General features: G+C 31.4%; 1 protein-coding gene across 1 annotated transcript; it reads left to right on the top strand.

Moving 5' to 3' along the window:
• The first annotated feature begins 3,016 nt into the window (after positions 1-3,016).
• On the top strand, positions 3,017-9,023 carry LOC139522345 (uncharacterized). The gene is made up of 6 exons (XM_071315876.1): positions 3,017-3,165; positions 3,659-3,814; positions 4,898-4,939; positions 6,365-6,455; positions 6,912-6,959; positions 8,510-9,023. The coding sequence occupies exons 2-6, from the start codon at positions 3,703-3,705 to the stop codon at positions 8,574-8,576; spliced, it is 360 nt and encodes a 119-aa protein (XP_071171977.1). The 5' UTR covers positions 3,017-3,165; positions 3,659-3,702; the 3' UTR covers positions 8,577-9,023.
• Positions 9,024-12,247: the final 3,224 nt, after the last annotated feature.

Raw genomic sequence — 12,247 nt, forward strand, 5'->3', positions numbered from 1 at the left:
TACCTTTAATCTGAATCATTCTCAAAAATTCGACTAGTTAATACTATTTTATTATTATTATTATACATACAGTGTGGATTAACAAACTAAAAATAAGAAGATGTGGTATGAATGCCATTCAGACAACTATCGAACATAATTCATTCAAATTCAAATTCAAACATATTTCTGGGCACTGAACCATCCGCCTAACCTGAGATAATGGTTTAACAACACGGCATAAGGACACACTACCTAACTCAATAGATTAGCACAAAGAAACCAGCTATACACAATAGTATAAAAGTACTCGCAGAACAGTCTGATAGATGCTTGACCTTGTGCAAAGCTGGTCATATATGGAATGCTATTCCACCTCCATGTGCTCGTGAGTTATCATCTTATATCACTAAGTCTTTTATTGTAACATAAATGTACTAGAAAATTGATTTGAATTTGATCAAGAATAAATTTTAGAGTATGCGTTTTTTGTTGAATTTTATGTATTTATGTATATCGAAAAGGTGTACTTAGTCTTAAGTTGCGAAAGTGAAGCGAAGAAAAGCTTTACAGAGGATGACATCAAACTAGTTACAACAGTTCTTTTTTTTGTGTTTAATAGAATCAATTCAATTCCGCAACAATATCACCCCTTGTTTAACTACTAGTATGCCTTAAATATACTACTTCTCCTTCTCTTCTTTATATACAGAAAAAACATGAACTGGTTGATGATTACTTTCTGACGCATGCCTGGTTTAACAGTATTGTTATAGATTAAAAATATATTTTTAGTTTCATAATGATTTTTCGATTTTTATATATACAAATGTATATGTATAAGTAATATTTTTCAATTTTTATTTTTAATTTTTGGTATAAGATAAAACAAGATACATATTAAAAATGTACGTATTTGTAAGTGTCAAGGAGTGCTGCAGGCTGTTGGTTCAGGTAATTTGTTCCAGTCTTTTATAGTTTGGCAGAAAAATGAAAATTTGAAACTGTCTTTGCTGTCTCGAGGTTGTCGGTGTGTTTGTTCGTGGCTAGACCTGGAGTTTGATTTGCTTTTAATTAGTATGTCAGTATGTGGTATGGCGGTTTTGTTGTTTATAATTATATGGAACATATTTAATCGGCTTTTGAGTCTTCTTTCTTGTAAGGTTGACCAGTGAAGTGTGTTAAGCATGTTTGTTACTCTTTCAGTATATTGGTATTTAGAGCATACGTATCTCGCTGCACGTCTTTGAACTTTTCTATGGAGTTAATGTTTATCTGTTGTGTAAGAGTCCCAGACAGTGCAGCAGTATTCTAGTTTTGGTCTAATAAGTGCTTGATATACTCGGTCTTTGGTGGTTACTTAGTTTATTTTTTAGATATCTTCTGATGAATACAAGGGTCTTATTTGCTTTTGATGTCAAGTTCTGAATGTGTTTGTTCCATTTTAAATTTGATGATATAGTTATTTATACCTAAATATTTTGCATTTTCAACTGACTTAAGAATGTGACCGTGCATATCATAATAAAAATGGATAGGTGTTTTACTGGAAATAAATAGAAGCTTTCTTTAAAGTATTTTCACGATAATTGAATTAGTTCATTTTTAGTATCTTGTGAATCAAGAAGCAATCATCTGTGATATATTGAATATCTAAATAAATATCTGCTGTTGTCCACGTCATAATTTTTAGGTCTCCTAGTTACATGATTGTATAATCACATTAGATGTATGTTTCATTATAATACGTTATTCTGATTGGCTACATTGCAATCTCGCGTTATTCCTTAGTCAATTTCATTACACAATCAAATGTATCATTCATGATGACACGAGGTCACACAATAAAGTGCACAGGTAAATTAAATAAAAACTTGATAATAATTGTGTTTTCATGATCCTAGCTCAAAATGTAATTATAAGTATTGAATGCTTCTTTTTGTAACTTCATAGGGTTGTAAAAACGTTGACCGTGCGCACATTTTTAGAATGAAGTTCTTCCGCGCTTCATACAAAATGAGCTTCGGTCAACGATTTTACACCCAAATAAAATTGCAAAAAGAAGCATTCAATTTTTAAATGAACACGCTATTCTTCTAGATAATATACATTGTACCAGACATTTTATAATCAAAGCTATTAATTACATGTACCTGTACAAATTTAAAACACAAATACAACATTCTGTATTTTAAAAGGTTCCGATTCACCTAGAGCAGTGCGTGCAACTGCAGCTGTAACGTACAATGATGTGGATTGTAGTAAGGACGAACGAGAATTTGCTACGCTTAATCTGAATTTAAACAACCTCCAATGTGTGGAGAATAAAACATGTACGGTTAGCACGACTACATCTGAATGTGAAAGAAGACGAGGGCAATCAACTGTAACATCTGTTCAAACTGTTATACAAATTTATTCTGGACTGTCAGAACACCCGTTAATTTTAGAAGAGTTTTATTCTAACAAAATAGGTTTGTTTATATTTGTGTTCCTATGTTGAGTATGCGAAGGACCCCTAGTTTATTCAAAATTGATAAAATGCGAGTGGAGACAAAACATGATGCTTTTTTGCACAGATACTCATTACAGGATCATCCATATATTCACATGGAACAAGTGTTTTGTAAAAGTAATTACAAATAATCTTAGTTTAAAGGTAAAGCTGATGGTATTTGACCATGCCATGTATTAGCATTAATTTAAAACTTTTACTCATTATAAAAAAAGAAGGAGATGTGGTATGATTGCCCATGGGGCAACTATCCACCAATGTTCAAATGAAGTGAATGAAAGCATTCATCAAAAAGCGTGTTTCATAACCTAAGTATGCTTGGAACGATTTTCTTAATACTTTACATTATTTTTTAAATTGGTGAATAAGGCATAAGAGAAAAAGGGTCTTTCAAACTTGTTGACATGAAGTCTTGCTTTTGATTGTGTGTTCGTGGATTAACTGGATTAAAATGATAAATATTACTGCTTAACTGAATGGTAATTGCATTCACAAAGAATTGATATGTTTATTTTTTTAAAGTTTCTTCTGGATTATTGGAAGTGGTTACCACGGATGTTCTGACTATATATGACAAAGGCACTATTTATGCAGCTGATATGTCTTCACTTATATAATTAAAATAGACATAACATGTCCAGAGGGAACTGTCGAACAACAGTTAATTTGTGGTATGAATAAATCTGTTTAACCGTAAATCATATAACATTGTTCTGAAAGTTAGAAACGGACGAACCATGTTTTTACAGTGTAAGATGTGTTTGCCAATAAAAAGTTTGAAATCAGTTTTAATGTTCAGAATTTTTCACAAGGGGTTTAAAAGATAAGCAACGATAAAACAGATACAACTGAACTATAGTTTATTTTTCTTTAGTTACTTTCTGAACATTTTAAAAATCCGTTTTGTTCTATGAAAGTGGAATATAATTGGTTTTGAAATTCTACAAATTTATATAACTAAATTTCCGTATGGACAAACAGATTGTATAAAAATGTACAGAACACTGTTTCTTTTCTTACTTTATTTATTGGCGGTACTTACTTTTAAATGCTGATGCTGTTTGGTTTATATTTGATATACAATCCAGACAATTATAATATCATAGAAGTGCATTCAATGATTGCAAGGAACATTATTTACGATTATTTATGAAATATTTGTAGACGAATGTCCTTTTGGTACATATTGGATCAATGGAGTTTGTGTTATGTGTCCCAAAGGAACTTACCAAGACGAAAGTGGACAAGTTAACTGTAAAAGTTGTCCTAATGGTTTAACAACCTATTTTATCGCTTCTAAAAATGGAAGTGAATGTACGGGTGAGTAGAAACTTTTTTTCATAAAATTGTCCTAATGGTTTAACAATACAGTAAATCGCTTCTAAAAATGAAAGTGAATGCACAGGTTAGTAGAAACAATGTCTTTACACGAAAACTAAAGACTGAGCAACCAAGAAGACACATAGATATGCAAAATAAAAAACAAACAAAAACTGAACACCATGGCATATTCAAGAAACAGAAGTCATGACGAACACACACTAGGAACACCCAGAGTCAAAAACAGGACAGGATAGACAATGAATGCTGTTCTATTAGATCGTGGTACTTGCCAATGAACCTTTCGAGAAAAAAAGACAATATGTTCTTTAACAAAAGGCTGTCTCATTGATTGTTTGTTCAAATGACGTTTTACAAAGTTTGAGCTACAGATGTATGCTCTATAATATCGTATGAGTTGAATGAGAAATACATACCCTAAACGCTTGTAAAGTTTGAATGATGCTGCTAAGGTGAGGAATAGTCATTTTTTTAAAAATAAAATGGTCTCGTTTTTCAAAGATTCTGTTACTGCGATTATCTCTGTTGTGAAAACCGATGTTAAAAGTAAAATCACAAAAATACTGAACTTCGAGGAAAATTAAAAAATATACAATAAATGTATACAAGTATATATGAACCATAGAAATCTGTTTCTTTTAATTCTTTCGTCTCTAGTTGAGGAAACTCATGTGCCCGGAAGGTTCATCAGGTCCTGCTTACTACCCTTCATGTTATTCCTGTGTATCATATTCATTACTGTCCTTGCTCTATATACAACTGATCGTTCTCTTGCTCGTTTTTATTTTGTGTTTTTCCCTTGAGTCAAAACTGATCAAGTTGACAAATGGTAGAAGTAGTTAGTACATGTGAAGTTTAAAATAACATTAAATTATTCTTTTCATCAATTCATTTATTTGGCGAAGTTTAATAAGTAAATTACAGATATACATTTATCAACAAATAAAGCATGCAAGTTGTGTGTACTTACTCTTTTCCTCAAACACAGAATTGCTGGCTTAATTGTGTAAAAATCAAAACAATGTTGTATTTGTTAATGGAATTATATTTCTTTTTTTTCAGTGTACGACATCGTTACAGATACTCTAGTGACCGAGTCTTCAGGTAAATCTTACCACATAAATTGATAAAAAGCTTATCAGTTCAGTATACATAATGTTGTGTTTTTTCTCAAAGATATTAAACGTTACTACCTATACAAATTAGTCGAAATGTCTTGCTGAGAGTTTAGCTTGTTGTATAAAACCAGCACAAACCTACCTAGTAGATGAGCTGTTGGAGTATAATACTCGTAGATGGTCCTTTGATTTAAACCTAGTATACTATCTTTAAAATTTGTAATATATCATTATCATATATCCGATTAAGAATTATTTAATAGGATCTATATTCTATTCTGCATATAAATTTGCTTGCGTGTACAATCATTTCGAAAACGTTCAGTATCGTTTCTTGATTACGATATTCATACTCTTCTATAAGGTACAATAATAGTCCCTATAATAACTTAGCTTTAATATAGAAAAATAGGTTTTAATGACTAGTTATTCTGTATCTATTGTTGTTCCAACGGTCTAAGTAAAAGGAGGCACTAATTGTTAAAGTATCTATTTTAACCTCGTATAAAGATGACCATAGATAAATCTGCTATATTTGAAAGTCCTTATTTGTCATAAAGCTCCTTGAGTATTACAATATTTATTTACCTTTGGCTTTCAAAGGTTTTAGTTGGATGTTTCTCTGATGAACGTAATCCTGTAAAGCGTTTCAGATGCACCAGTTTTTTTTCAAATTTTATTTTCTGTAACCATTATACTAAAATCAGTCATAATTTGATTGAAACATTAAAGGTCATTTTTTTTTTACTTTTTTCGGTATTTTGGTGTTGATCGCATATGTTTTATGTATGTTCAACTTATTCTTAAATATTATCGAATCGGGTCAACTGATATATGGTCTATTGCCGAATTCCTTAAAACTCATTCATTTTAGCGAATGACAATATTAATGTGATACAAAAATGTGCCAAAAACTGCAAACTTATTTTAGACCATAAAAGACTTTTTTTATACCGATAATAGATGTAAATATTTTTTATGATTTTTATAAAACTTTTATAAAAAAGGTGTAAATACGATTTTTTTTAATCGTCTCTCATAATTCATATGACATATCATTGTGTTTGTTGTGGAATTCTACTTGAATGTTATACAAGTAAGAAGTTTAACTAGCAAATAAAACCATTTTCTGTATAAGGAAATGTCTGTCCGAAACCAGGAAAACTCATCATAAATATCATGCAGTTATACGTATCTATCACAGTTACGTGTCTAGTTCCCTGACACGTGGATTGTACGCCATATGGACATCATACGCCTATTAGTTCTTTCAATAATCAATAAAGCATGAATCACATAATATACAAGTACTGTGACTGCAAAAATGTCTGTTTAAAAACCATTTATTTAATCATAGTTAACCTTAAGTTGCAACACCAATTCAAAACATAATAATTTTATATTTTTCTAGGAAATCAATATGTTGCTGGTGTAGTCGTTGGGATAGTTATTCCCTTGATCATGATTGTTTTTATTGTGTATTTTGGATGGAAGAAATACAGGTAAGTATATACAAAAAAACTACAAGTATATTTTTCGAAGATATTGTTTTACTCAACTTGAGCATGTTGAGTGTTCATTGTAAACCTTGATATTAAAATAAGGAAATGAGTTGTGATGGCTAATTAAATAACTATCTACCAAAGTTGAAATGAAGTGGATGCAGGCAAATGCCTTCAATAGTTAGAAAATTTACACAGCAAAGGGGGCGTGGAAGGTAACAACTACAATGATACAAAAAATAAAATGTTTAATAGCAGTAAAACATACGACCTCTGCAGCTTAATGACTAAGCTGTAGTGTAAAGATTTTATTTTTATTCTTAAAATCGAACCTTTGCAATTGGGCTTTGAATCAAGTATAGTAAAACGTTGGAAATGTGTTAACGAAAAAGCAATCTATAAATACAACAAACCCATAAAAAGACAAATCATAATTGTTCTCATTGTTTGTTTTAGGACATACATATATGAAGTTAGAAGGAAGGAAAAGTTGAAGAAATTAAGGTATAAAATTAAACAAAAAATTAAAATATGAAAGAATTGTTTTTCGCATTAACACACAGATACACACCCAAACAATTTTAAATTGGAAAACAGTGTCTTTTATCATCACAATACAATACATTATGCATATTTGTTAGAATTTAAGCAAAAGATTCCAAATTGTAGTAATAAAATTAACGGTACCAATTTTCTTGTACCAGATGCGCATTTCGACAATACATGTCTCTTCAGTGATGCTCGTGGCCAAAATATTTGAAATCCAAAGCTTATATAAAAGATAAAGAGCTATAATCCAAAAGGTCCAAAAAGTATAGCCAGATCCTTGAAAGGAATCAGAGCTTTGCATGAGGGAGATACATTCCTTAATTTATAATAATTTTTATCATTTTGTAACAGCACATTTTAATAACACAAAAGATCTGTATTTTCATGCCAGTACCGAAGTACTGGCTACTGGGGTGGTGATACCCTCGGGGACTAATAGTCCACCAGCAGAGGCATCGACCCAGTGGTAGTAATGAAATTAACGGTACCAATTTTCTTGCACCAGATGCGCATTTCGACAATACATGTCTCTTCAGTGATGCTCGTGGCCAAAATATTTGAAATCCAAAGCTTATATAAAAGATGAAGAGCTATAATCCAAAATGTCCAAAAAGTATAGCCAGATCCTTGAAAGGAATCAGAGCTTTGCATGAGGGAGATACATTCCTTAATATCTAATAATTTTTATCATTTTGTAACAGCAAATTTTAATAACACAAAAAATCCGTATTTTCATGTCAGTACCGTAGTACTGGCTACTGGGCTGGTGATACCCTCGGGGAATAATAGTCCACCAGCAGAGGCATCGATCCAGTGGTAGTAATATGCATAGGACACGTTTGACACTGGATGTAAGCCAATTAAACAGCAACTAATATACATTTTCAATAAGTCAGTCATTCAAGGCAAAAACGAAAACTTTAGTAGAATTAAATACAAGCATTTTTAAAATGTCATAGAAATAACACAAAATAGTATGCAAGAATCAAACGAAGTGTGTTTAACCGTACTGTGGATTCATTTATTTTCGTGGGTACCAATTTTCGTGGATTAAGAAAAACTTGCATGTTCGTGGATATTTAAATTCGTGGTTTTGACGATTCTGCATATAAGCCTATAAGAAATTTGATATTCGTTGAAAATTTAATTTCGTGGTTCACCTGTACCCACGAAAGCAACGAAAATTGGTATTCAACGAATAATAATGAATCTACAGTATTTCAAAATCACAAACAATTTATAACTTATATGGATAGTGGATGAAACCGAAAAGCATGAATACATATGTAAATTAATTCAGAAGCACATATAAACGTTTTGTATTTAAAATCAGGAATCTCTTGAAAATTTATTTAGTAAACAATAATTGAAATAATTCTTTCAAAAAGGTTTTTGAACATGAATTGGTGTTGCGTTGAGCTTTTCAAAGTTTTAAGTTGAAACTAAATAATGTTGTGTGTTCATTTTGATAACCTTTGCTGTAAAAGAGTGTATTTCCATTCCAGCGAAATGAAGGAAAAGCAGGACGAGGCAAGCTGGTCGAATTTATTTTATCAACCAGACAACTTTTAGAAATTGAACTTTATATGATCCTGTTTTTATTTATATACTTTCTGTGTGCATAAGTTTTATGACAACAAAATGTTACCCAAACATATTAAATTTGCTAAATGAAAAAAGGGAAGAAGTAAATGTGGTTGATTTAATATAACTTAAAAGTTTTGAAATACATTTTAATTACATAAAGAGTATTGTAGATAAAGAGGGGAAACTTCTTTTTCAATTCTGTCAAACAAACAGATTTTTATCGCAGAGTATATTATATATATTTTAATTAGTTTTTTCAATCCTATTGAGATAGATTATCTTAACCAGCTTAATATATGTGTTTATTTGATAAAATCAGCACCAACTGTTCTAAATTAAGTTCCAAATTCTTTATTAAGCCTTCTTAGACACATTGGGTGTTTATTTCTTTTGAAAATTTGATATTGTAATTAAACAAGTCCTAGGTATGAATATGAATCCATTGTCTATATATGTTATTTAATCTTAAATGTGTAAAAATAAAAACACAAATAAAGGCAAGAGTAGTATACTGCTGTTCAAAAGTCATAAATCGATTGAGACAAAACAAAATCCGGGTAACAAACTAAAACAAAGGGAAGCTCATCTACCATAAAAGGAAAACAACGAAACAACAGAAACACTGAAGTGCAAAAAAAAACCGACAATGCTACATACGTTATTAGATAGCAACTGTAAAAGGGGGACGAAAGATACCAGAGGGACAGTCAAACTCATAAATCGAAAATAATCTGACAACGCCATGGCTAAAAATGGAAAGGACAAAAAGGCAACATTCCTGCCTTGTCACAAGATATTTAAGAAAAAAATGGTGGGTTGAGTCTTGTTTTGTGGCTAGCCAAACCGCGCGCATTTGTGCATCTTTACGAGCAGACTTGTTTGTATACTGTCATGAATCACAGTTTATGGTGGAACTCATTAAAGAACCGTCTGCATTTAACTGATAAATATAACAACACTTACCGTTAGCTTTATATTTTGTTACTTAAATAAGCAAGGATTCTCTAAACACACTGCTCAAATGTACCGAAAGGGACTTACTTAATATAAATCAAGTATTAACAGCAATAATTGTACTTTCCGGGAAACTCATTATATATATACAATGATACTTACTATAAAGGAAATCCTGGAGAATATTAAGTCTGTTTCATGTTCCTTTGGAATTTCAATCAAAAATAAGGAACTGGATATGTACATGTATTTGATACATAAACTACATGAAATTTCTTACAAACAACGGGATATTGCTGGGTCTTCCATTTACTCTACAAAACATCTTTATAAATTATTTACATCAACTTTATCAGCAGTCAAAGCCGGGCTTCATAGTTATAGTGAAACTACATATTCTGGAAGTGGATTCAGATGTTGATACTTAAAATTATAAAGATCTTTTAAAGTAAATACACTCTAAAACTGCTTTATGAAGATACTTGATTTCTTGATTGAGAACATATTTATTATGTTTAAAGGACGTGTTTTTCGACAAACAATCGGCATTCCCATGGAAACTAGATGTGTTACCGATTTGTGTCTCTATTCTTCATAAAAGGATCTTTATACAGGAACATCTTAGGAAGAAGAAAATCATCAGTATCCTTTAACTTTACTTTCCGCGATATAGATGATGTTCACTCACTAAATAATTCATGTTGAACGCATCTATCTAATCGATATTGGAATAAAAGATACCACGGGTATAGTGAATTCTCCGTCATATATAGAATAGCATCTAGAAACTAACAACGAGGGTCCGATGAAAACAAATCTTAGCGACAAAAGGGTTGATTTCAGCACCCCATTTGTGATCTTTTCATTTCTATGTAGCAAAAGTTTAGCAGCATCTGCACACGTAGTATATGTCTCACTATTGATACGATACAGCAGGGCTTGTTTTTCATATAATCATTCCCTTGAACAGCAATATATACAGTGATATTTTACTAGTATATATAGTTGGTATTCGCATTATACCAGTCCTTGCTTTCCTTCCTAGACGAAATGCAGTCTTAAATTTTAACGAATAGCTATTGTTAGAATTAAAATGTCAACAGGGGCTGTATTAAAGAGACGGCAACCTTACAAAAAAGAGAGAAAAGAGCCCAAGTCAACCAATGGGCATTCAACGCAACGCGATAATAATAAGGTAGTCAGGCTTCTACAGGTCTTAAAACAAGGAGGTTTGCTGGTTCCGCGAAATGGACGGCAGACTAAACTAGACCATATACATGAACTAAAATGAAAGAACATATAAGTCTTACAAAGGTCAGAGATTCCTGGCTTGGGTCAGGTATGTTGTTCATTTAACAAAAAAAGTTAATGCTTTCCATGAAATCAACTCGAATAAACGACCCAATGTCGAGGAGTGCTAGTATCTTAGTTTTCTAAATTCTAATATGGTTCATCGAAAACGTTGGCAGAATCAAATGGGATACAAGCAAAGCATATTTCAGTCAAGCAAGATGACGTTTTTGTTGCTAATTCATTGACCAATTAGCAAAAAGTTAGAGAAAAGTCAAGCTTCACTCGCTACCATCGATTCAATATAGACAATTTCAAAACTCCAAAAACTCACTCGGATAACCGATGTTATCACAATCAGAGTTTTTGATTTTAACTTTCCGTTTTGAATTTTCCATGAAGTTCGATATTTTTTTTTTGTATATTTTTGTTTGCATAATATGATAAATCCTAAATAATGGGACAAAGAATCTGAAATGAATATATTTAATGACTACTGTTTTATTTTGTACTATGTATTACAACTATCACTTGATATTCTAAAGCCTTTTAAGATTATTCGTGTAACCGGACTACACAGAAGTACTGAATCAGTATCTTGTCAGAGAACGTCTGGACTCTTTTTTTGAAAAGCAATATTGGTTGATGCCAAATTTCGATTGAAAATAGTGCATGTGCGTGCCAAAAAGAAGTTGATATATATCATATAGGGTAGTGTTTCCGTACAAATATTATTACTGTTTTTGTGATGTAAAAAAAAAAGTATGAGTAAGATGTAAAAGAGGGGCGAAAGATACCAGAGGAACAGTCAAACTCGTAGACCGAAAATAAACTGACAACACCATTGGTACAAAATGTCGCAGGTGCTCTGGAAGGGTAGGCAGATCCTGCTCCACAAATTGCACCCGTCGTGTTGCTCATGTTATTATAAACCCGGTATATAGGCTAATTCCAGTTGAAGGTCGTACATTGACCTATAATGGTAATCTTTTATAAATTGTTATTTGTATGGCGAGTTGTCTCATTGGTACTCATACCACATATTCCTATATCTATAATTCGGAAGGTCACATTTGTAAAAAGAGAACGGGATTGTAGTTACGACATAGAGAAAACGGTACAATCATACCGCATCTTACTAATAAGTTTTGTATAGCAACTAATGAATACGCTTATTTTTTCGCTCAGCTCAAATGTTTCAACATGAAAATTTAAAACTTCTGACTAAATAACGATTCTAATAAGATGCTGTTTTCATTTCAAAATAAAATATTGGCTTTCATACAATTTTGATTTTAATCGGATATCAAGAATTTAATTTGTGTGAACGTAAAAACATTAAATATTCATACATATAATATTTAATATAAATAAATTAAAAAAACCTTTAAGATATCAAAAGAAAGCATAAG

Source organism: Mytilus edulis, chromosome 5, assembly GCF_963676685.1.
Source record: "Mytilus edulis chromosome 5, xbMytEdul2.2, whole genome shotgun sequence".
In the NCBI taxonomy this organism is placed as follows: domain Eukaryota; kingdom Metazoa; phylum Mollusca; class Bivalvia; order Mytilida; family Mytilidae; genus Mytilus; species Mytilus edulis.